General features: G+C 54.4%; 1 protein-coding gene across 2 annotated transcripts; it reads right to left on the bottom strand.

Moving 5' to 3' along the window:
- Positions 1-98: 98 nt before the first annotated feature.
- Positions 99-25,421, bottom strand: ADRB2 (adrenoceptor beta 2). 2 transcript variants are annotated; one of them, XM_066197196.1, is made up of 2 exons: positions 24,017-25,421; positions 99-3,107 (listed from the first exon to the last, which is right to left on the bottom strand). In XM_066197196.1, the coding sequence occupies exons 1-2, from the start codon at positions 25,191-25,193 to the stop codon at positions 3,073-3,075; spliced, it is 1,212 nt and encodes a 403-aa protein (XP_066053293.1). In that variant the 5' UTR covers positions 25,194-25,421; the 3' UTR covers positions 99-3,072. The 2 variants fall into 2 exon arrangements, with proteins under 2 accessions (XP_066053293.1, XP_066053294.1); XM_066197197.1 differs by lacking the exon at positions 99-3,107 and adding an exon at positions 16,979-17,503.
- Positions 25,422-27,814: the final 2,393 nt, after the last annotated feature.

The following is a 27,814-nucleotide window of genomic DNA, read 5'->3' as shown; positions in this document are numbered from 1 at the left end:
AACTGCCCAGGCACTTCTGGCTTCCCTCCAGCCAGGTGAAACCCCTCCCTGTGGGACAAAAAAAAAAAAAAAGAAGAGTGGGAAGAGCAGGGCTTTTCCATTCTTTATTTGTCGGCACGGTTTGTTCGGTGACAAGGACAGAGCCCTGAGCTCCCCGCGGTGCTCCCGGCTCCCTGCAGCTCTCCTGCCGTGCAGAGCTGCAGCTCCAGCCCAGGGATGGCATTCCCAGTTCCCCATTCCCCGCACATCCCCACAGGGAATGCTGGAGCACCCCCACTGCTGGAGCTCAGGCTGGGCTTTGCTGAGCTGGGCCTTGGCTGTGCGCTTGTCCCCACCAGGGATTGCTCCCCACGGGGTCACAGAATGGGTTGGGAGGGACATCAAAGATCATTTAATTCATAAAGATCATTTAATTCTTAAAGATCATTTAATTCATAAAGATCACTTAATTCCCACCCCAGCCATGGGCAGGGACACCTCCCACCATCCCAGGCTGCTCCAAGCCCTGTCCAACTTGGCCTTGGACACTTCCAGGGATGGGGCAGCAACTGCTTTTCTGCGAAATCCATTCCAGGGCCTCACCACCCTCACAGGGAAGGATTTCTTCCTGATATTTTGGGATGTGAGTGCTCAGTGCCAGCCCTGCTCCGTTTTGGCTCTGTTTGCCCCTTCCGTGCACCCCAGCTGAGCGAGGGAGCAGCTGCTGGGCACTGCCAGGGGCTGCTCCAGGGATGGCTTTGGATCCCTGACAGACCCGGGAACGACCAGGCTCATCCTGTGCTGAGCCTCGGCAAGGACAGGGAGAGGCAGAAATCAGGGAGCCAGGCAGGTTCTTGGAAAGGGAAGAGGAGCACAGCTCAGCCGGCAGCACAACACGAACAGCAGGTGCCCGAGGAGCAGCACGAGGGGAAAAGGGAATGAGGCTTCCAGGAGAAAAGGCAGGTGGGAAAAACTCCCAGCAGCTCCTGCTGTGGAGCACGGAGCCACCTCCCCAGGGGACAGCACCATCACCCCGGGGGTCAGGGAGCTTAAAAATAGATCCAGCAGTGGATGGGATCGGTGGAGCCAGCCTGGAGGGGCGCAGGCAGAGGGATTGGGACAGCTCTGCAACAGGCAGGGCTCTGCTTTTGGGCTGGCAAATGATGGCAGCCAAGTTCATCCCTCCCTGTCCCTGCCCCTGCTCTTCACATCGGGGATTTGGGGCAAAGAGAACTGCCACAACCCTATGCACGGCCCTAAGGTGCAGACAATCCCAAGGACAGTGTTTCCAGGACGGAATAAGGGGCTGGAGCCAGCCAGGAATCCTCTGAGGAACAGGATTTCGTTGGGAAATATCAACTTCAGCAGGTTTGGACAGGGACTTGGCAAGGGAAAGGAGAAATCAGGTTCTCCCAGGGCAGCTGGGAGCTGTGCCAAAGGATTTCAGGGTCTCCTGAAAGCTGTGGGAGAGCAGCAGGAGACCTGAGAGCCCCCCAGGTGAGGAATTCTCACAGAGACGTGGCCCTGCACAGAGAAAATCAGGGTAGAGGGGCACTGCTGAGCTCCTGCAGCCTCTGTCCTTCCCAGCAAAGCCCTGCCCAGCTGCTCTTAGTCCCTGAAACATCCAAATTGCATCCTCACCCCAGGGACAGCAGGTCTGGTCTCAGCTTTTCCCTCGTGTGCCCAGAATGGAAGAATCCTAGGATGGAAGGACCTTAAAGCTCATCCAGTTCCTCCCCCTGCCACGGGCAGGGACACCTTCCACTGTCCCAGGCTGCTCAGAGCTCCATCCAACCACGCCTGGACACTTCTGGATCCTTTTTCAGACCTTACAGGATGGTTTTGGTCGGGAGGAACCCTAAAGACCACCAAGCCCAATCCCCCCACCACCTTCACCAGGTGTCCTGCCCCTCTGCTCAGGGCCCTCACACACACCTGGGTGTTGGTGGGGAGGGGGCTCCTTTAGCAGCTTCACATCAAGCAGCGAGACAATAAATAAATAAATAGGATTGCACTTGAGGGAAAGGTTTTTTTGGAGCTGGAAGCCCGAGAGGGAAGGTCTGAGATGGGGCTCCCACAGTTCAGTACCAGCAAGGTCCTGCCCAGGTCTGGGAGCGGCTCAGTGACCGCAGAGCTGCAGCTGGGCCACCCCCTGCCACGCCAAGGTGCACATTTTTGATGGTTTTCAGTCAGTTTTTTCCTGCTGTTTTCTGCCTGAGGCACTAAGTCCCTCCATCTCTTTCTCCTCTCCATGAGTTTTCCACAATCCAAAATCAGGAGCTCGGCGTGCTCCTTCCCACAGCTGCAGGAGAGGGATGGATGTTCCGTCAGGTTTGGAGCCTCAGGTGGGAAATCTTCGCTCCCAAGGGTGGCTGGTCCTGCTGAAATCAAGGAAAAGCATTGCCAGGTCCCAACCTTTCCCATGGATGAAGTCCAGGCAGGACAGTTGGAGGGTTTTTTGGAGCAAGGTGTGAACAAAGGCCACATTCCTGCCCTGTGCCAATCCTTCTGCTCCTCTGTGACAGTCAGGGCCCCCCGTGCTCTCTGGAGAAGAAGAGGTAGACAGAGAAGACACCAGAAGGAGAAACAAGCCCGGAATAAGTGGAAGGATTCTTCCATGCTCCTCTCTCTTGGTCTGGCACAGGTCCCTGTTTCACCTGGATCCCCACCCAGCACGGGGACAGGCCAGGACTGATGACCTGGCTGTGAGGCAATGACCTGGCTGTGCCTCTTCCAAACCAGCTGCACACCACACGTGGGGCCTGCTGCTCCCTTTTGGAAAGCATTTAACAAGAGGAAAAGAAAAACAAACAACCCTCAGCGCGTTTTGTTGGGACATCCCCTCCTTCAGCTCCTGGAGCTTCTTTCCTGGTGTCCCCTGAGGCTCCCAGAGCCTCTCCTGGTCCCTTGGTTGTCCTTCCCCAGCTTCTCCTGGAGGTGCTGCAGGATGGGTGATGGGTTGGGGTGAGGACCTTTGCCAAGGCAGCCGCTTCCCACAGCATCCCCCGGCCCGGGGAAGCGAGGCCGTGCTCCCACTCCATCTCTCCAGAGCCCTCACGAGCTCAGGGTGGTGAGGAACAGAGGCTGCATCATTCAGCTCTCCACCATTCCTGGACATCCAGGGATCTCTGTGGGGAAAAAAGAAAGAAAGAGAAAGGAAAACAGCATTAATTTAGCACATTAGAGGTTGGGATTCAGGTGCCAAAGCCAGGAGAGAGAGATTAAACCCCTTTCCGTGATTGTGGAGATAACAAATGACTGGCAAGCCAGATGAAAAAATGGGAAATTAATTCAGAGATAGAGAAAGGGACAAGTACAGAATATGCCGGGGTTTTTATTTTCTGGAAGCGATATTTTTTTAATAAGGACATGTACAAGATTATCATCTGTGCGTGTAGGAGAAGAAAACAGCTTTGAAGCCAAAATGGATCTGCAGAGAGGAAAAAAAAAAACCCACCCCGTATCTGTTCTTTGGGAACACAATGCCTCTCTCAGAAGAATTCTGGGTGTCCAAACTGCAGTTGTATTTTCTTGTGCAGATCGAGGATGAAATTCCAACGTGACACGGATGATTTGCACCAGCCTCCCTTGCCAGCATCTCTTCAAAGAGATTATTTGCACTCCATCTGCCCTGCCAGGTGTGTTTGTTCCTCCTTCCTTGCTCCCCGTCTTCCCTTCCTTCTTCTCAGGGCCTCCCCACCCTCTCAGGGAAGAATTTCTTCCCAACATCTCATCTCAACCTCTCTCGATTCAAAGCCATTCCCCCTTGTCCTGTCCCTACAATTCCTGAAGGAAAGCTGGGAATCTTGCAGATTTTGGAGCTCTTTAGAAAATCCCCGTGTGAAATAATCCCAGCTCTGAGCTCCCAGCAATTTCCACAGGGAACATTCCCCAGTGGGACCGGGGAGCAGCAGCTTATCCAGGGGGGACAATCCCCCCATGAGACACGAAGGACGGGCGGTGAAATCCGGGACTTTGTGCACTGAGGAACGCTGAGCATGCTGGAGTTTTTTTCCAGAACAAATCTGGAGACTCAGAGTGAAGCTCCTCTGCCCTTTTTCATCAGCTGGGAGCCCCGAGGCCTCTTCTGCAGCAATCCTATAGACGGTGCTTGTCAGCTTCCAGGGAAAGCTGAGCCCTTCCCGGAGCTCCCGGGGCAAAGCCACCCGTGGGGCTCAGGTGGCAAGGGAAAGGGGACACCCCCAAATAATTCCATTTCTGTGTTCAGGAAATGCAGCCACAGAGCTGGGCAAGGCTGTGCCTCCAGCTCTGCATCCCTCACCTCCGGGGCTTAATTGCTGCTGTGGTAATTAGAGAGCTTTGCTCATTACAGGGGTGCTGCTCATCACCCCCACCCCTCCCAGGCCAGGGGCTGAGATCCTGGATTAGGTTTTTCCCAGGGAAAGGAAGGAAGTCGATGTTTCTGGATATCTCACCACAAGATTATTATATATATATATATATATATATGTCTCACAATAATGACTGTGTGGTGCTCCAAACCCAAGCCGCAAAGTCTGATAAAAGTCCAAACCCCTCTTCCTGCTGCCCCACTGGATGAGCTCCAATCTCCGGTTTCCGTGGCAATAATCCCAGTTTGCTTTCCCTCCTGGCAAACCCCACCATGAGCAGAGTCATAGAGACCAAAACGGGTGGGGAAAATCGGGACAACGTCCTGTTCCCTCTCACTGCTCCTCCATGGGCACCTCCCAGCTGAGGGGGACAGGGAGGCACCTCCAGGTCACTCCCAGCAGGTCCCAGGTGCTGCTGACCCCACGTCCTGCTTGGTGGCACCTCCAGGTCCTTGAAAGCCACCCATGACTGTGTCTCACCCTGGGCATCCCAAGCCACTCTGAGCCATTAAAAAAGTCATTTATGAACAATTCAGGGCTGTCCAGGTGCCACCAGCAGAAGGGTGTAAATCACCCCGTGTCCAGTGGTGCTCATGGGGCCAGGCTGGCACACCCTGAGGTGACCACCGGGCTCTCCAGCTTCCCTTAAAAGCAGCCACCAGGATTCCAGGCACTCCTTTGCAAAGTCTTTTTAGAGTTGTTTGGGAAACCCTACAGCTTCAAGAGGAAATACCCACTTCATCTCCATAATCATTAATATTAATATTCAAGAGGGAACATCCACAGACTGCTTCAACCCACAGGCTGGAGCCACAGCAGGCAGGGGCCAGCACCTCTTCGACATTCTTTCACTTCCAACCCTTTAAAAAAAAAGGTGGGAAAACCTAGAGGAACAAGTGAGACAGGATTAACACCCCGATTGCTGCCTTCAACAACTTCTTGGGTCCTCTTGGAGGAGAAAAGTGCAGCCAAGAGCAGCATTCCCACCCCTCCAGACCAGCTCTGGGCACCACCTCCAGGGGCTGGGAGCAGCTGGGATCTCCAGTCCCGCCATGGATATCTGCCTGGAGCCCACCAAGGCATGAGGGTACTGCTGCCCTGCTCTCCATCATCATCATCATCATCATCCCAACACAAGGCTAAGGGTGGGATTCATCCCTGTGGGACTCTCCTGGAATGGGAATAATCACTTTGCACAGGATTTATTCTTTCTTTCATCAGTGACCCGGAGCTCTTTGAGGCCCAAACTGTGCTGAAGGCACAGCTTGTTTCCTTCAGCTTAATTCCATCAAAATCCATGGAATTGCTCTGCCTTGCCCCCCCAGAGCAAACCCTGCCTTGCTGCTCAGTCCCAGCCACGCTGAGCCCGAGCTCTTTTTGGAGTACACCAAAATCTGAAACCGAGGGATCAAACTCCCCTTGGCAGTCCCATCCCGGCGCCCACGTCAGCGATCCCGGATTTATCCCCGTGTCACCAGGAGAGGGTTTATCCCTCCCTGATTTATCCCCCTGTAGAGCTGAGGTGCAGGGGGAGCGGGGTCTGCAGCTTGTCCAGGGCTGCCCAAACGGCGGCATCATCCCAAGAATCCTTATTTATGGGCTGGGAGATGGCAGCTCCAATAAACAGCACATCCCTTCTCCCAAACATCTGCCCCGTAAAAGCACAAAATCAGATGTCGTCCTGGAATGCTGCTGGCTGCTCCCAGTGACACGGACACGGCACAGCCTGCCTGACCCCTTCCAACGTTTCCTCTGCCCTGGGAGCTGAATTCCCCGAGGTTCACAAGGCAGAGCTTTAATGTTCAAAACAGAAGTTGGCCGAGGAAAACCTCGCAGCCTCTGGTGCCGGCTGGGGCCTGTTCCACCTGTGGGAATCCTGGATTCAGCAGGATGAATCAGCCACATCCCACACAGCAAGGGATGCAAAGCCTCATTAACAACTCCCCAGCTGGAATTCGCTCCTTTACATTCCCTTCTCTTGGTTCAGGACAGTCCTAGGAGAGGTGCAAGCCTGATGATGATGTTTTTGGTCATTAGTCCTAATTAATCCCAGGCTCAAGGACAGCCATTCCATTCAGGGTGATGAGCTGATCAGAAAATCAAAATTCCCTTCCCAGTCAATGGGAATGGATTGCTGCACACGGAGTCACTGCATGGCTCCCGCGGGACATTTCCCAAGGGGTCAAGGAGAGGATGATGAGGAAAAACAATTCCCTGTGGGTTGTCTGAGTGCTTTGCAATAAGTGGTTTTGCAAATCAGCAGGAACAGCAGTGACAGGACAAGGGGGAATGGATTCACACTGACAGAGCAGGGTTAGATGGGATATTAGGAATAAATCCTTCCCTGGGAGGAAGGTGAGAACCTGGCAAAGGGTGCTCAGAGAAGCTGTGGCTGCCCCTGGATCCCTGGAAGTGTCCAAGGCCAAGTTGGATGAGACTTGGAAGAACTTGGGACACTGGAGGATGTCCCTGCCCGTGGCTGGGGGTGGCACTGGATGATTTTTGAGATCACTTCCAACCCAGACTGTTTTGGGATTCTGTGATTCCATAAACCTTAGATTTGCTCCACTCCATTTGAACCCTGTGGAAATCTCCGTGGGAGCTGGATGTCCATGGAAATGGAGCTCCCTGCAAGGCAGCTGAGCAGCTCCTCCCCAAGCAATCCAAGGATTCAGGGTGGAATGAGGGCAGAGCGAGACAGAATTTCCCGCTCCAGCCCTCCAGGAACCAGGAAAACCTGCCAGCCTTGCCCTGCACAGTCTGCACCTCCACGGGGGTCCCACAGCCCAGTCAAGCCTGGCACAGCTCATCTCCAGACTGTCCCCCCTTCCCTTTCCTGCCTCTCCTTGGAAACTCCTGCTATTTTATCCTGTTCCTGCAACCTGTCATCCCCCATTTGCCAACAGCTCCTCCCGCAACATTTAAACAGCATCTGCTCCGAGTGCGGGGCGTGAGAGGAGCCCTGGGGCACAGCAAGCAACAAGAGAGGAGCCACCAGGTGCTCCTGCACAGCTCGAGGGAAAAGGAAAACCTGTGAATGCCTGATAAGAAGCCGAGGTATAGGATAAAAAAGCCACCCAGAGTGTCCCAACCCCAGATTTAGCCTGGTTTGTGATGGCTTTTATCTAGGAAAGGAAAAATTCCATCTCGTCCCTTTCAGTTTGCTGTGCCAAGCCCGGGATTTTGATCCAGCAGCCAGTGCCACGAAGCCAAACCAGGACACAAATTCCCAGTTAGTTCTTAGCACGTGTCCAGCTTTCCCCACGAGCCAGGCACCAAATTAACTCCACGTATCCACTTGCTGGCTGTGGTATCAAACTTCTCTGAAGATCCAGGTCCTCTGTGTCCTAAATCCCCCACCCGAAGGATCTCCCAGCTCTGGGATATCACTCAAATCCACCTGAGTGAAGATCCCCAGCTCCTGCACTGGGGCACTTCCATTCCCAAACCCCAAACCTGGATTTTCGTTTCCATTGCTGAGAAATAATGTCCCCATCAAATGATGGGTTTGAAGGACTCCTGTTTTTCCAGGCAGGGGATCATCCAAGTACCTCTGGAGAGCAGCCAGGGTGGGAACAGCTGCAAAGCAACAGGCTTTTTAAAGCTCTGTTATCCCATTTCCCTCTCCTTCCTTTGTCCCAGCTTTTCTGAGGGGTTTTTACTTTTGGACAATTTTGGGGAAGTGGAAGGACGCTGTTTGCTTTGGGTCCTGTGGGGTTTTATAATCATTGAACAGATTGAATGTTGCTCCCAACACAGGGATAGAATCATGGGATGACTGGGGCTGGAAGGGACCTTAAAATCATCCAGTTCCAGCCCTGACACGGCAGGGACACCTTCCACTATCCCAGATTGCTCCAAGCCCTGTCCAACCTGGTCTTGGGCACTGCCAGGGATGGATTTAATCCCAATATCCCATCTAAAGCAATGCAGGCAATGCTTTCCCCGTGGTTTGTGGCGCTGTAATTTCCTTTTCTTGGTGTGATGCCAGCAGAGTGCAGACTTGTCCCTAAGCCTGGCTAACACCCAATTTCCTCTGCAGATATTCCAGCTAACACAGGCTTAAACCCGAGCCAAACAAGTCAACAATGAGCAGAACAACCATCTCCCTGTAAAACAACGGATTGTCTCCTCTGCCTGTCTTTGGGCTCCTCACAAAGATCTGGGATGGAATTTTGAATCCTCCACCTGCCTTTGGGGTTCTCACAAAGGAAGATCTGGGATGGAATTTTGAATTCTCAGCAGGTGCCTGTGAGTGCCTGGAGGGGATCCACACCAAAAACATCACACGTTTTAAGGAAGGAGCATTTGTGGACACTTGGATTCCAGCAGCGAAAATCCTTCCCCAGACTCGGCGTCATCGCTTTTGGAATTCAGTTCTGGACTCTGATCTCCTCTAACTGCTCCGAGGATTTCTTGGAAAACTTGTAAACGGAGCTGGGGTGGTCACTTTGATTGTTTTATGCAAAATACCTCGGTGTCAGGGGAAAACGCAGAAGGGTTTTTATTTTAGCGAGTCCAACAGTGCCTGGTAAATGAGTGCTCAGCCAGGGGTTTGCTTTCTACCAGAGGATACCCTCTCCATCTGCTCATGCTGCTGTCTCCCACCTGAGGACAAGAAGAAAATCTCCTTTGGAAGGCTGAACAGCGTGTTCTGCCCCTCAGAAATTCTCTGCCCATTCTCTGCCCATCCATCGCTTCCTCATCCTTCCCATTCCCTCCTCACAGAACTCCACGGGTTAAAACTGACCCTGTTTTCACTTCCCACAGAAGTAACCCCGTAACAAACACATTTATTTCAGCCTGGAGGAGGGTGAGTGGCAATTCCTGCATTTGTGGTTAAATAGCTGGATTTTGGAGGACGCTGCTCCCGAGGAGTTTTATGGATCTTCCATCCCGTTAAATCGGTGACAACCAGATCAGAAAGGCACGATTACCTGGGGCAGGGGGAGGGACAGAGCCCCAGCTGGCCTCTTGTGCAACACATCCCCACTGCCCGTCTCCAGATCAGCTCCAGAGCTTCAATCTCATTCCCAAAACCACCTCGGGCAATCGCTCACTCACTCAGCAGTAGCTGCTACTCCAGGAGAGTAAATCCCGACTTTTTTTTTTCCCCCGGATCCTTCTCACCCACATCAAAGGTGGAGCCCAGGAGCTGTGCCAAGGCCTGGGGAGCACTCCCAGGGCTGAGCCAGTGTGGACAAGGCTCCGGCACGGCTGGGTTCACCCCGAGCCCTGGTTCAAAGCCATCAGCGGGGTGCTGATGGTATCACGGGCAGACACACCACGGCCCCGCAGAGGCTCTGCAGCCCAGACAGCACCCAGGCAGGGCCAGGCACCCATGGGTGGGGCGGGCATCACACCTGGGCACACACAGCCTGTTTTCCCAGCTCCTGGTGGTGACAGCACCGCGGCCCGTGGGGCTCTCCTGCCCTGCTCCCTGGCACAGCCCGTCCTGCAGGGAGTGAGCAAATGGCTGGCACCTGCCAGGGAGATATAAAAAGATTTCCCTGCGGGGTGGAGCCCGGCTGGCTGGTGATCTCATGGTTTCAGTCACGGTGACCTGCTGCACTCGGTGGCTGCGGCCCTTCTGGAGGTTGGGGTGGCCTTGTCCGCCCTGCCCAGGGCAAATCCCAGCTCCACAGCACAGCCGCAAACCCAGCCTGTCCTGGCTCCCAGAGATGGGGCTGGGAACAGACAGACACTCCCCGCAGAAGGAGAAGTCCGGGAATGTGCAGAAATGGCAGGGGCAGGATGCTAAGACACACAAGGTTTTCATTTTGGTCGCTTATTTTCTGTAATTTCCCTCCTGTTCAGGAAGGTTGAGAAGCCCAGCTGTGACCTGGAAGCTCATTTGGAAATGGGTGATCCCAAGACTTGTGTTCAAGGAGCTCATCTACAGCCCTCAGGGTCTGATATGGAAGATTTTTCAGGTGCATTTTATTTTAAATCAGCTTCATAGTTATGACAGCACTGAAATCTGAAGGAGCCCAGTCTTTTACAGAGCTGGGTGACATTCTCTGGCTCCTCCACACCCAGCCCTGTGATTGCAGGGTCACTGCAAAGGCAGGAGGACAGAGCAGGGCTCGGGATCACATAAAGTGGCCAATAAAGACCTGTGCTGTGCAATGAGAGAGTGGATTCTGTGCAATGAGAGAGTGGATTCTGTACACAAAAATCCATCAGAGGGGTGTGGGAACGATAACTGAGCCTTCCATAAATTACTGGAAGCCAAACTTCGACGAATTCCATGTAAGGAAGACGAAAGGAGGAGCGGGTGGGATTTATTCAGCTCCATTATTCTCACCTCCAAAACCAGTCCAGCAGCCCTTTAATCCCTCAGCAGCTCATCTCGAAATTGTCTCTGTTACTAACAACAAAGTGCTCGTTATTGCCATCAGCATCCTTTGAAGGAGCCGTGGATGGGGTGAGGGTTCCTGTAGAGGGAATCGGGGTTGGGCAGGAGACATGGATTTGGGAGGTGATTCCATCTGGATTGTCCCAGACTCTTTTATCCAAGGAAGAAGTGGACACCCCTTCCTTCTGCAACGACACAGCCTGGAAAACTTCCAGGCAACTTCTGAGCGGGATAAACCATGCCTGTGTCTGCACCAGAGCAGAGAAACCCTTCAGAAATCAGTACGTTTCTCTCATTAATTGTAACAAAAAGGAATCAGTGGAACTCCTGGCTAAACCCACAGGGAATTTCCTTACGCAAAGCCCCAGCTCAGACCTGGTGTGGTTGTTTGTATTGATGACTTAAGTTTTAATTTTCATGTATTTCAGGTTCTGTGCTGCCCAGGGGTGCAGTTCTGAACTCACATTCAGTGTCACTCAGCTCTGCACAGAGTAGGTAGAAAAAACCAAATAACTTTCCAGCTTGAGACCAAGGATAACCATTACAAGTTTTCAGCCCCAAAAGCACAAACAAGGGTGGCTGAAGGGGGAAAACAAGAAGGATGGGACTTCACAACCTGAAGCTGTGATTGGATAATTAAACCCCAATATGCAAATGGACCAAAACTTATAAAAGTGTGAGACCTGGTGACCAGTCATCCATTTTTGGGACCATTTTTGGTCCACCTTGGGTGTAGCCCTGGCCAGGCTCTTGTCCTGCCCAAGGTGAACCTTTAAGGCCTTTCAATAAATCTCTGCTTTATTCTCTCAGCTCTGCCCAGTCTCTGTTCCAGGTCAGCCTTCCCAAGGCATCAGTATAATTAGCAGTTGTGCAGAAATTGCCGTTATCAGCCTGTGACTCCTCGGGCCCCATTTGCATTGATGCAATCACCTCTCTCTTCTCCACTCGACCGAGAAATGAGAAACGAGGCACCCTCGAGAGAAACCAGAAACGAGGCACCCTCGGATGAATCACACCAGAGGGGAGGGGGGAAGGAAGAAACTCTCTGCAAGCACAACCTGCCTCATCAGTGGCTGGGGAAAGAGGATTCAGCGGGTCAATGGAACGAGCTTGCAGGGGCTGCAGTCACTTCTATGGTAGGATTACTCAAGATTAAAAAAAAAACCACAATGTAAAATGGCTTAAAACCAGCAGCATCCCAGGTACCCAACAGAATTCACAGAATCACTGGGTTGGAAGAGACCTCCAAGATCATCAAGTGCAACCCAGCCCCAAAACCTCAACTAAAACGTGGCACTGAGTGCCACATCCAGTCTTTATATAAACACCTCCAGGGATGGTGACTCCACCACCTCCCTGGGCAGGCCATTCCAGTATTTTATCAGCCCTTCTGTAAAATACTTTTCCCTAATAGTCAACCTCAATTTCCCTTGGAGCAGCCTGAGGCTGTGTCCTCTCGTTCTGTCAGTGCTGCCTGGAGAAAGAGACCGACCCCACCTGAGCACAGCCACCCTTCAGCGAGTTGTGGAGAGTGACAAGGTCACACCTGAGTCTCCTTTTCTCCAGGATAAACAACCTCAGCTCCCTTCCCACAGCCCTTCAGCTGGGAAAATCCCATTTCTCCCTCAACTCTTCAGGCTGGCAAAGCGGTCAAAGGCTGAGCTGGATTCTCAGAGAGGTCTTTCCCAACCTCGGTGGCTCTGTGGCTCCCCATTCCCACCTCCCGGTCACCGGGGCGGGCAGGGCACAGCGCGGCTGTCCCGGTTTGTCTCCATACCTGTCACACACTCACCCCAAAGGCATCCCCGGCTGCAGAATGACAGGAACGCCTGCCCCACGCCCTCCCAGCCCTGCCTCGGCAGGCAGCACGGCAGCTCCCCGAAGGGAGCAAAGGCGCTGCTCATTCCAGAGGCAACCATCATCATCCCCAAAAACCTCCGGGGGCAGATAGGGGGAATGGCCAACGTGGGAAGGCAGAGGCACCAGCCAGGCTGCCTGCACTGGCACACAGATCCTGGACAGAAACAGAGATCCTGGACAGAAACAGAGTCTCTGCACTGACACACAGATCCTGCAGTGACACACAGACCCTGCACTGAAATGCAGATCCTGCAGTGTCACACAGATCCTGGACAGAAACAGAGATCCTGCACTGACACACAAAGATCCTGTGCTGACACACAGATCTTGCATTGAAATCCAAATCCTGCAGCGTCACACAGATCCTGGACAAAAATAGAGATCCTGCAGTGACACAGAGATCCTGCAGTGACACAGACCCTGCAGTGACACACAGACCCTGCACTGACACACAGATCCTGCAGTGACACACAGATCCTGCTCTCACTGCATTTCCCAGCCCTGCTACCTCTTCTTCAATCCATTCCTTCCTCCTCTGTCCCTTTCTGGGGGATCCAGCCTCTTGAGTTTCCTGCTGGTGCTTGAGTCATTTTCCCCCCTAGGACTGATTTCTCATCTTTCATTGTTCCTCCATCTTTTTACACTCTCCTTGGGCTGTATTTTACTTTGCCTCTCTTATTTGGTCGCCTCCATCTTTCCATTTAACAGTTCTCCATAGATTCCTTCTCTTTCCATCACCAGTCTGTGCTGAGTTTATGACTTTCATGGCAGAGCTGATGGGAGCCTCCTCAGACATCTGCAATCGTCCAAACCTGTCCTAAAAGAGTTCTCCAGTTTTACCATTGTCTTTCCTTTCCCAAGTTTTGAGCGCTAAAGGGAATTCTTGGGCAGTGACAGAAAACATCCCTGAATCCACTCTGAGTTCATTGATCTGTAAATCACACAGAAAGGAAAATTCCCAAAGCTGGGCCACGCAACTGTGACAGATTGAAATCCCACCCTGCAGCCTTTGGCACAGCTTTGGAAACCAGAGGGTTGGAGCCAGCCCAGCCTGAGACCAAACCTGCAATGCCAGCACCCCTTCCTGGGTCCCTCTGAGCTCCAGGGGGACATTCCTGGGTAGGAATTGTTCATCCTGCACTGCTGCAGAGCCCCGTGCGTCCCTTCAAACCAACAATCCTTTCCCCCCCTCCATCTTCAATTAATTCTGTCTCTCCTGGCCACAATTTCTGTCTCTCCTGGCCAACACCCCCTGAAATCTCAGTCCCAGCCCTGCTGGCTCTTCCCTGGAGGCTCCTCACCCCCAGCTCTGCACAGTGACCTTTCCTTTTGGGAACAGCACGCTCCCCTCACATCCCACCACAAAGGAAGGGGCTGGAGCAGCCTGTCCCTGTCCCTGCCTCCTCCTGGCCCTGCCAGGCTCCTGTGTCACCTCCTCTGTCACCACCCGTGGCACCAGAGAGATGCCACTGTCCCCTCCAGCCTGGCAAATGTCAGCAGGAGGGGCTGGGGCCGCAGGGGAACAGCCTGTCCATCCACCCCCTGCTCCCAGGGATGTTCATGCAGGGCTGGCTGGCGCTCCTGGAGCACTTTCCCCGCTATAAATAGGAATCCCGAGGATCCCCTTTTAGGAAGGGGCTTTCTGTGCAGCAGGGAGCCCTGGAGGGACAGGGTCAGCTCTGAGTGAGCTGTGCAGCTCATGAGGGATGAGCCTTGTTGTGAGTCACAAACCTTCTCTCTGCGGCTGTGCTTTCCCTTTCCCTGCCCTCTGCAGCTCCCCTTTGCCGTGCCAAAGGGATTTTTGGTCTGTAAAGCTGCTGGTGCATCTCTGAACCCCTGGTTTGTCTCTCTAGAGGAGGTCACGGGCCCCTCAGAGCCCCAGAGCAGGATTTGGGTTCTGCTGAGGCCTCAGCAGCAGGCCAGGCTGACACAGGATTATCTCAGCATCGTTCTCTCTCGGCCACGCTGCTGACACTTTTCCTTTCCAAAAAAACCACCAGCAGCAACAGCTGCCGATTCTCATGAGACAGAGCTGAGCTGGCAGAGGGCTGGAGCAGAGGGGTGACAGCCTGATCCCAGCCCTTCCCAGGCAGCTGAGGGGAGTGGAGAGGGAGGAAACCTCGGGACAGATTCCCCAGTGGACCACCCCAGTTCCCCTCAGAGATTCTGGGGCTGCCACCAGCTCTGCTGCGTGCAGAGACACTTCCTCTCCCTGCCAGCAATCGGAAAAAGCACACAGCTCCCACTGAGACATTTGATTTTAACGGCAGGCAGCAAGAAACTTATCTAGGTCTCCATTTTTTCTCAGAAAAAAACCCCAAAACCCACACGTTTCCACTCACGTGTCCAACACAACAGGGTGGGACTTCCAGGCTCTGGAGTCCCGGAATCCCAGGGATATTTCGCACTGCTTCTGAAGTGTCCTTCAAGGCTACCCCACAGTCTGCTGTGCCACGGGACCTCCATCCAACAGCCACCAAGGAGGTCGTGCCCTGACAGGCACCATCTAATCTGATCCCAGCGTGGCTTTGGGGGTGATAAGAAATATTTTTCAGCAGCGCGGTTCTTGCTTCAGCTGCAAGATATCAAGATGAAGCTGTTCCCACCCAGGGACGAACAAGCATTTCCTTCAGCCAGGGAGAAAAAAATAATAATAATAAAAAAAAAAGAAGATTAAGGAGAGGTTTTTCACACTCGCATACACTTAAGAGGGAAAAATATTTACACGAGGGAAAAAGGACTTGGCAGGGCCTCCCCAGAGGCCATTTGCTGTTTGTGCATTTCTCAGGCCTGGGCTGAGGCTGCAGAGCCTGAAGCTCCCTGAGCCGCTGAGGGGTCTGGTTTTAGGGCTGGAGATCCCCTCGCCTGTGGAATTGTGCCTGTGGAATTGTGTCTGTGAGCCCTCTGGGGCTCCCTGAGGCTTTTCCTTTGGCATTCCTGGAGGATCAGGGCCAGGAGGGGCTGCTGGAATCCTCAGGGGAAAAATAAGGGCTGGCTCTGAGCACCCCTTCCGACCAACCACCTTCCCAGCTGAAATATTCCCTGTAGGGATGTCCTGTTTGCACAGGAATAGGGGAAGGTGGGTGGCAGCTGCTGCTCCCCCACAGACGCCGAAGGTCTGACTGATTTTTCCTTCCTGCAGCCAGCCACGGCCTTGGCTCTCCATCCCTTGAAAGCACAAATTGTTGTAATTTGGGCGTCTGGTGCGTTTTGGAAGTGCCTGGTGCAATGTCTCCCTCTCCGAGCCACACAACAATTCCCTGCTGTTGTTTCTGGAAAGGAGAAGCCTCAAAATGTGCCAGGCACAGTGTCCTCTGCTGCCAAGGCTCCATCGTGGGCTTAAGTGGCACAAAGGACACAGCAGGCCTGCTCTGTGACTCTAGTTCTATTATCACTTTTAGTTTAGGCTTTATTCTGTATTTTTTTTCAAATAGCAGCTGCTGATAAATAACATATTAATAGTAAGGATTTTATATTACGTATTTATTAGAGGTTATCGTGACTAAATTGTTTGTGCATAATTATGTCAGCTACTACTACTATGTTCAAGGTTTTGCTATTAATAGAAATAAAAGTAAAGTAATTTTGACATGATAGCATCTATTTTAATATTTGCGAAAGGCCAACTTTATAATTTGTATTTATAACAATCTGAAAGATTGTTTGTCACTGCCACGTGCTGGGCTGGCACCTTCCTTTCCTCACCCCCACCTGAAATAAGAGGGACTCCAGGAAACACAGGCCAGGCCAGGAGAGTTTCTTATTTTCTCCACAGAAATACCTCCAGGAGCTTTTCCGAGATAAAACAACCTGGGGCAGACAGGAGTGTCCCACCCTGTGCTGCTGCCACCCCGTTCCTGCAGGACAGCTCACCTCCTTGCCCTCCTGGTTTTCTACTTGAGATGTTTTGGGTTTTTTGAATTTTATTTTTTTTTCCGGGGAATTTTCTGTGAACAAGAGACATGTTTTTGTAGCCGTAACTTTGTTTTTATTCTTTTCTGTAAGAGGGACTTCTTAATGTCCCTCTGGTCTGACCAATGTAATTAAAGAAAGTTTGTCTTTGTTTCACCAATCGAATTGGTCTGGGTTAAATAGTGTAAAAAAAGAGACACATCCCAAAAATAAAGGAGTCATTTTCAACCTTCTGAAGTGGAAGCCTGTGTCATTGTAGTGTAGAACAATGTCACCTCCAAACCCCAGCCCAAACCCCAACCCCCCAAATTCCCAGCTGGGGAAGCCACAGCTCCCTGCCAGCCCCAGGGGATGCTGGCACTGCTGACCACAACAGAGGATTAAACCCTGCCAGCTGCTGCCAGGGGAGCACAGGACACATCCTCTGTTGGCAATCCAAACAGGGAAGCAGGTGGGTTTTTAAACCCCTGTCTGCAGCTCCTGATGGGAGAGGGGAGAAGCAGAGTGCTGAGCACCCGCAACCCCCTGCCCACTGCCAGGGCTCAAAGCGCTGGGTAAATAAAGGAAATTTTGGTCCACGTTATGTTTCCTCCCTGCTCCCTGAAGTGCTGGTTTTCTTTAATGAGCCCTCAAGGATTCAGTGGGAAAACGCGGAGAAATGGCTTTAAGCAAGAACACTTGACTACAACATAAATACCGTAAATCCTCTTTATTTAACCACGTCGGTCAGTAGGACCTGCAATAAATACTCTGAGTTTTGAACATACAGATCTTCATCTCTGAACTTATCTGGCACAGCAAACCCTTTGCATTTCCTTGTTTGTGCACGGCTCTGTGTACTGCTGTATATAGATAATGGATATATGCACACACATTTTATATATATATATATATATATATATATAATGGATATATACACACATTTATATCTAATATGCACTTGTGCAAAAATGACCTTACCCAGGACAGGAAACAAGCGAATATTTCCCAATCCACTCTCCCTGGCACTGCCAATATTGCACAGAAATTCAGCTCGATGCTCCTGCCAGAGGGAAAACGAGCAAACTGAAGTTGCACGCAGGGAGAAGCAGCAAATCCACTTTTTTTTTTTTTTTTTTCCCCCGTGATGGAGAAAGTTAAAAAAAAAAAAAAAATCTCAGTGCCTCCCTTAAATACTGTGCTTGATTCAGCACCTTTCCACACAGCGATTCCAACTGCCAGGTCCAGGGGGATGGGGGGAGCGTCCTGCTCTTGCAACACTCCGGGAGGGAAAAATCTCCTTCCAAGCTGTGGAAACTCCAGTCTCCAGCTCTGTCTAGAGCCAGGCTGTGTCCCTTAAAACCCCAACAGAGCTGGCTGGGCTTTGTTTGTGCCAGGCAAACACCAGGGTACGACAGGGAGAGGTTGTTGTAGGAACAGCATCTCCCAGGAGCCGGTGCTGCTGGAATATTCCTGTCCCTGCTATGGAATACGACCAAAAAAAAGCCAAATAGCACCTCCAGGTTGCTGTAGGGGCAGCTGGCGCCCCACAGAAATGTGTTGACGGGAGGGTGTAGCCAAGTGGCAGCATCCTCACAGCCCGGGGCTGTGTGCTCCTTGCAAAATGCTCTCTCTGCCCCCCAGCAAGAGAGATCAGTGCTGGTGTTGGCTTCCAGAAGAGCTCCAATAAAAGTGTAACAAGGGGGAGAAGTGCTGGGGCTGCTGGGTTGGAGTCTCAGGGAGAACAAAGCACACTGGAAGAGATTTTTGCACAGGGAGGAGATGCCAAGGCGGAGCAGAGAAACCCAGCAAAGTGTGAAAACAGCCGTGAAAGGAACCCCCATCTTGCAGAACACCCATCCCAGGGAGCCTGGAGTGGCACTGCTGGGAACAGCCGGGCCAGGAGAGCTTTTCACTGCTCCCGTGAACCTGCAGAACCACTCCGGCTCCTGCTCCCATTGCAGACCCCAAAAACTGGGGTCAGCCAAGGGGCTGGACCCTCAGCACAGGCAGCTGGGGAGGGGAGCACGGGGGGAACACTGTGACAGGAGCAGCAGCACCTTCCCCAAGCCCCCCTTCCGTGCCCGCAGCCCGGGGACACCTCCAGGCACTGCCTGGTGAGCAAACCTCAGCTCCCCTCAGCTTTTAGGGTGGCACTTTGACGGAGAGCAGAGAAGGGAGCAGGCAGGGCAGGCCAGGCTCCCTCCTGCCAGAATGAACGTGCTCACCAGCCCATCTCCTCGGGAAATGCATTCATCACCCAGGGAAAATAAACACCGGGAGGCAGAGGGCTGGCAAAGGGAGGGACAGAGCCCTGGCCTCAGTCCGTGGGGTTTGAGACTGCTGGCAGCAGGAGAGGGAATTAAAGGTGCAGGAGCAGCCTGTGCCCGTGTGCTGGATGAGCCAGCAGGGGAGAAAACAAGGCTGGCGGGACAGGGAGTTTTGTCTGGAATTCAGGGAAAGAAAGGAGAGCCTAAGACCTTTGGAAAAGGGGCAGGAAACTCTGGACAGCAAGGTTGCTGGGAGATACAGGGAGAAAAGTTAGAGCCCAACTAGAATTTAACTTGGCTGCTGCCAGGAAAGACAATTAAAAATGCTCCTATAAACACATCAGCAAGAAAAGGAGGGCTAAGGAGAATCTCCGTCCTTTACTGGGGAAACACGAAGGATGAGGGAGAGGCTGAGGTACTTGGTCTCTGTCTTTAATAGCCAGACCAGTTGTTCTCCCTGAGCTGGAAAAGAGGGACCTGATCTCCTGGGATAGGATGAGCACTCCATAGATCAGAATAAGGCTCTGGGAAATGCCTGCCTGGACTTTAATCAAGCTTTGACACCGTTTCCCACAGCATCCTCCTGGAGAAACTGAATTCCTTTCACTCGGATGGGTTAATTCTTCACTGGGATAAACCTGACTGGGTTCAAAGCCCGGAGAGTGGGGAATGGAATAAATCCAGCTGGTCACCAGTGGTGTCCCCAGGGGCTCAGTTTTGGGGCCAGTTCTCATTTAATCTCGGTATCAATGATCTGGATGAGGGGATTGAGGACATCCTCACTAAGTTCATAGATGACACTAAATTGGAGGGGAATGCTGACTTGCTGCAGGCATCAATGGATCAATGGGAATGCTGGGTTAACATTGGACTCGACCTTCAAGGGCTTTTCCAGCCTAAAAGGGTCAGTGATTCCACCCCAGAAGGACAAGAGATGCTGGGAGGTGAAGTGGAGGCTGCTGGCAGTGCCTCCTGGGGTGGCACAAACACAGCCCTGATAGTGAATAACCCCAGAAATGAGCTCTGCAAAGGCCAGCAGCTGCAAGGGGGCAGAGCTGCTCACACATCCTCTCCCTGTGAGGGCTCTCCTTTCCACACTCCTCATCCCTGGCCCATTTTCAAACATTTGGGGGCATTTTAGGGGCTGAAATCTCTGCCCTCCCTCTCTGCTGTGCTGGGCCCTCACCCTCAGCTGAACCCCAGGGTGGGGTGAGGCTGAGGCAGGAATTGCTGAACAATTCGGGATGTGAGGCACTTTGGCAACAGCCAGTCCTAAAAAGGGCACTCAGAGCCACATTTCCAGGTCTGCACCCAGACCCTTCACCCTCTGTTCCCTTCCACATCTCCCCAGTGCCACAGCGAGCAGCGTTTCCAGCCCTGGCTGCCCAGACAGCCAAAGTTCCCCAGGAATTCTCCCAGGAGGCAGAGGATTGGTGTAACCCAGCGGCTCTCTGTGCTGGAGATGAAGCAAAGACTGCCCTGCTGTGGAAAGTGCAGCTGCCCCAGCCCCGGGCAGGAGGCACAGTGAGTATTTCGTAACAACACCCGAGCTGTATTTGTGAGGCTCGCTCTACCAGGAGTTTAAAAACAAAACCAATCTGTTTGGTTTTATCCAAAGGGGATAAAAGCAGTGAATGTGGAGCCAAGCCCCAGCTGGCTGCACACCAGCACCTGGGGGTTGTGTCACATCTGTGTCCCCACCTCTGTGGCACTGGCCAGCAGCACAGCATCTGCTTTAGCCTGCTCTGTTTGCAGGAGGAATTTAATATTTGTCATTGATTTCCCTCAAATGAAGTCACCACCGTGTGTTTTAACAGATGCGTTTAACCTGAGCCAGCTCTGCCAGCTTTGTAAAATCCTCAAATAAAATTTAAACACCGACTCCTGACTTCAATGCTCCATTCTTTAATGTGTCTATAAAACTTTTTATTTTAAAATATTTTTACAGGACAAAGCTTTTTTCTTTCCAATCATGGAAAGGTTTGGCTTTGGCGGTGCCATAAAATTTTTCCCTCCAATGTTTCTCTCTTTTGATTTCAGCTGCCCCCAGAGCTGCACAGTTTATATTCCACTAATGTTGCCTTAGAGGAAAGAAATCAGTTCTTCAACACCCAGACTCCACTGCAAGCTTGAGGTTTCCTGAACAATGCAGTACTGAGGTCATTTGTCCAGGGCAAACAGCCCAAAATTCCCTGTCCCTTCCACATCCATGTGCTCTGGATGCTGGAGTGGTTCTGCAAATAATCACTTGCTCATCTCTCAGCTTTGGCTACCCACAGCCACAGTATTTGAAGCAAGAAGAGGAAGCCAAAAAAAAAAAAAGAGAACAATTATTTGGACAACAAATCCCCGCTCCACAAGCACCACCGAAATGCAAATAATTAATCACAGTGAAAATACAAACCACGACAGCGATGTGGACATGGGAATTCTCTGTGCCAGAGGGTCCTGGTGAGAATTTGGGGGCTGGCCTGACCCCCATCACTGCAGGACACCTCGTCCCTCTGTGCCCCCAAACCCACAGTGCCCTGCAGGGCATTGCAGAGCAGCAGTGACAGGCAAGAGGGGAAATGCAGGGGATGGGAAACACTGGAGAGATCGATCTCTGCAATCGAGAAGTAAATTCTCATTTCCCCTGAGTGCTGCTTAATAATCCCAGCCTGCACTGAGCTCAACTGCATCTGCAGCGCCGGGTGAGTTCCTACACCGAGTGTTCACCTGCAATGAGTGTAGTCTTACACCAAGTGTGCACCTACACCGAGTGTGTTCCTGCACTGAGCGTGTTCCTACACTGAGTGTGCATCTACACCGAGTGTGCACCTACACCGAGTGTGCACCTACACCGAGTGTGCACCTACACTGAGTGTATTCCTACACCAACTGTGCACCTACATCGAGTGTGCACCTGCACTGAGTGCACACCTGCACAGAGTGTGTTCCTATACTGAGTGTGCATCTACAGTGTGCACCTGCACCAAGTGTGTTCCTACACCAAGTGTGTGCCTACACTGTGTTCCTACAGTGTGCACCTACACCGAGTGTGTTCCTACACTGAGTGTGCACCTACACCGAATGTGTTCCTACACTGAGAGTGGTCCTACATCGAGTGTGCACCTACACTGAGAGTGTTCCTACACCAAGTGTGTACCTACACCGTGTTCCTACAAAGACTGTGCACCTGCACCCAGTGTGTTCCTACACCAACTCCCCACCCCTCCCCAGCCTCTCACCTCTCAGTCCTTGTGCAACACGAACAGCGCCAGCCCCGCTCCCACCCCGCTGTCCCCGGTAAATGTTTATCTCAGGGGCTGCCCCGCGGCCTCTCAAGCCACAAAGTGTCACCGTGTCACCTCACCCTTCCCTTGCCGCGCACCCCCGCGCACCCGGGGCACTGCTGGCACCCCTGCCAGGGCAGACAGAGAGCACAGGGGACAGAGGTGAGGGAAGGGGCGGACAGAGGTGAGGGAAGGGGCGGACAGAGGTGAGGGAAGGGGCGGACAGAGGTGAGGGAAGGGTCCCGGCCGTGTTCCCTGCCCCTGCCGCGGGGCTGAGCTGCACAGGTGCCCAGAGGAGCCGTGTCGGTCACAGGGTCAGAGGAGGAGAAGGGCTCTTAGAGCTGCTCCTCCTTCTCGAGCAGGACCAGGGCCGCTTTGGGAAAGAAAAAACCACAGCAGCAGGAGTTCCCAGAGCCCTGGGCTTTACTCGGAGGGGTGTGAGGGCTCCAGCAGTTTGTCCCCACACCCCGCAGCAGCAATGCCACCCTCCGTGCTCCCTGCCCATCCCGGGGTGTTCCCCTCCAGCCCTGCCGGCACCAGCGCTCGGGGTGAGCCCTGAGAGCAGCCAAGGCCACCCGGGGGCTGCCGTGGGGTGTCGGTGACCAGAAAGCCCCCTCCAGCCCCATCCCAGCTGGGCTCCTCCGGGACGGGGCACGGCGCTGTCCCAAAGCCCCTCTGCCTCCTCCTGCATCGGAGCTCAGCCACCCACCCAATTCCCCCGAGCACCCAGAGACCGCCACACCCCCAAAATGACCCGACGGGGCCACCAACACCCTCTTGGTGCGGGGGGGACGGGTGGAAATGCGGGGGCTCGGCAGGCCCGAGCATCCCCCGGGACACCGCCGAGAAGTCCCGGGAGCAGCTTTTCCTGCACCTTTCCCGAGTATTCCTGAAAAGAACGCGGCACTTGCACACCCCCCTCGGCCGCGGGTCACACCGGGGTGAGCCCCCAGCCCAAATCGCTACTCCCCTCCAGCCAGGGACTGTCCCCTCCTGTCCTGTCCTGTCGTGCCCGGGGACACCTGGCAGAGCCCGGCACACGGGGTAAAACCCCCTCCTCACCCAACCCAAGCGACCTGCAGCCGTCCCGCGGCCGGAGCGGCGCTTCCGAGGCGCCAGGAAAATCCAAAACCTCCTCCCCTGCCACCTCCCCGGGCTCGCTGTCATCTGAGCCCTGCAGTTAAACAAACCGGGCGCTTTAGGAGCTTTTGGTTGGACACAGAGCGCCGGGCTGTGATTGCAGCCGCGTGTCACCCGACTTCCCAGTGCCACATTCCCGAGTCCCACAGTCACAGGCTCACATTCTAGGCGAACGCTCCGTTTGTTTCTATTATTATTATCATCATTATTTTTCCTTTCTGCAGAAAGTCCTGTAGCACTTGGAGAAACGAAACCCCGCGGAGCACTCGCGGTTTTTCTGGGCGGTGATCAAACTGTCCCAGCGCCGGCAGCCCCGAGCCGCGCTCAGCCCCGCTCCCCGCATCCCTTCCCCGCCGCTTTGGCGCAGATCAAATTCAGGGTTTTTGCAATCTCCGCAAAATGCCCCGAGCTGGAAAATCCCTTCACCCCAGCCCCTGGTGCCCTCCCGGCCCGGACCGCTCCCACAGCCACCGGTGGGGTTGTGAGAAGGGCACCGGGAGCGGTCCCAGCGGTGCAGGGGGGGCCCAGCCCCGCTCCCAGCAAGGTCATGAGGTAGTTCAGTCCCAGGCCAGTTCAGCCCCGGCCACGGCCGGAAAATCCCTTCGGGGACGAGCATTCTGCACAGCCTCGCATCCCCCAGTCCGCTCAGGGATCCCCCAGGTCGTGCCCCGAACCAGGGGGGCCGCCAGCAGCCCCTCCGCCCTGCCAGGGGCCAGCCCCGCTTTTGCAGAGTTTGACTTTGGGGTTTGTTTCTCGCAGCTGTTAGGTTTTAGGCGCTCTCTAAAAAACAATCGCTATTAAAGGAGGTGGATTCTCCTCGGAAAAGCTCCTCCGTGCCACCCCCTCGTGCCGCGCCACAGCCCCCAGCACCCTCCCCGCGGGGCACAGTACCTTTGCCTTGCAAAAAGTCCTCGGGGCGAGGGAAGGAGCCCTCCTCGCAGAGCAAGTCGCAGGTTTTATCCGCGGCCAGGGGGTAGCCGTTGTCCTCCTCGTTGTAGTCGCTCCTGCCGTTGCTGTTGGAGTAGCCGTTGGCGTACATCTTGAGGGCGGAGCGGCGCAGGCACAGCAGCTCCTGGAAGGCGTACCTGAAGTCGGGGCTGCGGCAGTAGATCAGGGGGTTGAAGCCAGAGTTGATGTAGCCCAGCCAGTTCAGGAGGATGTACACGTACTTGGGAATGATGTTGTCCTGGATGACGTGCACGATGTTGACGATGAAGAAGGGCAGCCAGCACAGCGTGAAGGTGCCCATGATGATGCCCAGCGTTTTGAGGGCCTTGTGCTCCTTCAAGAAGAACTTGGAAGAGCGGCGGTGCCCGGCTCCCCCTCTCTGCTCCTGCTCCTTGTTCTGCGTGTGAAACCTCCCCTCGCTCCTGTCTATCTTTTGCAGCTGCTTCTTGGCCACCTGGAAGACCCTGGCGTACACGAAGACCATGACGACCAGGGGCAGGTAGAAGGAGATGATGGAGGAGGCGATGGCGTAGGCCTGGTTGGTGAAGAAGTCGCAGCACATCTCGTCCTCATAGCACCTGATGGCATCCTCGTGGTCTGCCCGGTACCAGTGCATCTGGATGGGCAGGAAGGAGGTCAGGCCCGACACCACCCACACCACCAGGATGACCAGGCGCGCCTTGCCCTTGGTCAGCAGGCTCTGGTACTTGAACGGGGAGGTGATGGCGAAGTACCGGTCCACGGCGATGACGCACAGGGTCTCGATGCTGGCCGTCACGCACAGCACGTCCACAGACGTCCAGAACTCGCACCAGAAGTTCCCGAACTTCCACATCTCCATGATGATGTGGCAGGCGCCGAAGGGCACCACGGCCAGCCCCATGACCAGGTCGGCGCAGGCCAGCGAGGTGATGAAGTAGTTGGTGACGGTCTGCAGGCGCTGGAAGCGGGCGATGGCCGTGATCACCAGCACGTTGCCGAAGACGATGGCCAGCACGATCAGCGACATCAGGATGCCCATGCCCACCGTCCACACGTCCCACGACACCGCGGGGTCGGCGGCGCTCTGGTTGGCGCTGGCGTTGCCGCCGGGCAGCTCCGTTGTCCCCGCCTCGGCCATGGCCCGGCGACAGCCCCGGGGCGGCGCGGGGGGAGCTCGGCTGTGCTCAGAGCTCGGCAGCCCGGGAGCCGAGCATAGGGGACAGGTGCGGGACAGGTGCGGGGCCGCTCCTCTGGGGCACCTGGCACGGCACGGCACGGCACGGCACGGCACCGCTCCGCTCCGCTCCCGTCCCGTCCCGTCCCGTCCCGTCCCGGCTGTGTCCCAGCTGTGTCCCCGCTGTGTCCCGGCCCGTATCCCAGCCGGTGTCCCAGCCCGTTAGGCGCCGCGGAGCTTTTTAAGTGACAGCCGCCCGTGACATCAGCCCGCCGCAGCCAATGGCAGCCGGCACCGCACCCCGAGCCCCCCCGCACCCCGCGGCCACCCCCGCCTGCCCCACGCGTGTCCCCGCCCCGCATCCCCGCCGTGTCCCCGCTCCGTCCGCCTGCGCTCCCCTCGCTCGCGGTGTTCTCCTGTCCCCCCCCCGCCCCAGGGTGACCCTGCGCGCTGCTGTGTGGCCGTGCCGTCTGCCCGCAGTGCCACACGTGCGCTGCCTGTGTCGCCAGTGTCTCCGCGCTGCCTGCCCGGAGGTGTCCCCATGCCACCCGTGCCCCCTGGGTGCTCCCTGGGTGTTACCAGGACACGCAGCACCGGGAAAATCCCGAGGGCTCTGGGGCTCCTGGCAGTGGAGGAGTCCTGGCACCCCGCGGTCGTTGGTGACACCCCGTGACAGGATGTCACCCCGGTCCCCAGCCCTGTCAGTGCTGTCAGCTCAGTGCTGCCGCTGCACCCCAAGTGAAGGAGCCACAGAAATCCCAGAGCTGGTCAAGGCTGGAGACACCCCTGAGCTGTCCTGGGAGCACTGACCAGGCAGGGAGTGACCACTGGACACTGTGGCCGGCCACGCTGCAGCCAGGCGTGTGGTCAGAGCCAGGCACTGTCACAAGCATTTCCCTCCAAAACAAACAAATTGGCTAAATAAGGGCTGAGGAATCCCAAAAAGTTCCTTTTATCCTGGCAGGAGATAACGCTGCCTCTGGAGTTTCATTTCTGCCATCCCTGTGAAGCAACACAGCTCTCCCAGAGACACATCTCACTCTGCTGGCCCTGCATGCTTTCAGAGGTGGTAGCTGAAAGTTCTGGTTCTAAAACTGCCCTGTACCACAGAAAGGGAGAAAATAAAGGATTCTTTCCGCCCAGCTCGCCCCAATGCCACCAGCAGCAGCAGCGGGCTGGGCCCGGGTTGGATGCAGCTCTGTGTCCCTCCCACGGCACCGGCAGTGCCAGATTCCTGCCTCTGTCAGCAGTTAAACACTTAGCAATGTTGAATCTTGTTTGAAACTCATCAGCTCTCGGGCTCTGATGCGTTTTCAGGATTCTGCCTCGTTTTTCCTGCAGTACTGAGGTGCCAGGGCCGGGTGCCAGGGCCAGCTTCCCCAACTTTTTTGCTGTCTTTGCCCCACTGTCCCCACACCACTGGGTGTTCATGTCATGCTGGGGATATTTATAGAGAGGGGAGGAAGTTTCGTGGTTGAAACCAGAGGGGCAGATGAGGTGCTGCAATCAGGAAACGAGATTAAAGGCAGTCCCAGTGCAGGAAGTGTCTGTCTATGAAGTGTCCCCCTGAACCCGCAGCTCTTCCCACACTCCAGCTCTGCATCTGCACACTTCAGAGGTTTAAAAACGAAGAGACCAGCAACAGGAGATCCAGGAGTCACCTCCTCCCGCTGCTGGCATCTGGGAAATCAGGGGCGCTGGGAGGAGCTGATGACCTGAGCTAATTACCTGGAGCTTCCCCTGCCCGTACAATAAATCAGATAAACGGGGCCACGGCTCCCTGCACACACACCCCGGCGGAGCTGGGACCTGCTGGGTTCAGTCTGTGGCCCCGAGGCTTTACAGAGCTCACCCTGGCAGGGCTGTGGGGCTCGGGGTGCAGGGGCTGGGTGCAATACCCATTCCCACCCTCTGCCCCGGGCCAGCAGCACTCACCCCGCAGGGAAAACACGGCCAAGAGCTCCTGGAAAAGCAGGGATGAGGAGGGGATGCAGCAGTGGGAGTGAGGAGCACAGCCGGAGGGAAAAGGAGAAATTGTGGGAACTGCACCTCTTCCTCAGATCCCTATCCCCCCCAACCCCTTTATTTTATTTTTTTTTTTTTTTTTGTAAGAGCTGATGTGACAGCTCTAGGAAGCACTCCAGGTGACCAGGTGAGTTTGCTGAGCTGTTTCTGAGCATTCTGACACCAAATCCAGGCATTCCCAAAGAATTCATTCCCCCGTCCTAGGGAATGTTCATCCAGGGCTGTTCATCCCGCAGGTGTTCAGCCTTGCAGGCAGCCCCGGGCCCTGGTGGCAGCAGAAGCAGATTTGGGGATGTGGTGGGAAAACTTCACTCTGGGAGAGACACAAAGGTGAGTTCTCTGCTCTGCAACAAGTGTTTTATCCACAGCATCCCATCTCTGGCATCTCCACAGGCTGCTCCTGGACTCTGTAAATCTCTGGCCCAGGGTGCAGGGATCAGCCAGCCCTGAGCGCACAGCTCAATATTTTTTGTATTCTGTTCAAAGAAATCTCAGCCTGGGCTTTGGTTGCCAGGCTGTGCCGGAGGGAACAGGGCAAGGCTGACTTTTGTTCCTTGGTT

The sequence above is a fragment of the Chamaea fasciata genome, unplaced genomic scaffold (genome assembly GCF_029207755.1).
Source record: "Chamaea fasciata isolate MVZ Bird 193981 ecotype frontalis unplaced genomic scaffold, bChaFas1.0.hap1 SCAF_15, whole genome shotgun sequence".
Lineage (NCBI taxonomy): Eukaryota > Metazoa > Chordata > Aves > Passeriformes > Sylviidae > Chamaea > Chamaea fasciata.
Note: the sequence above shows the minus strand (reverse complement) of the source record. Positions and strands in the feature narration are given on the sequence as shown.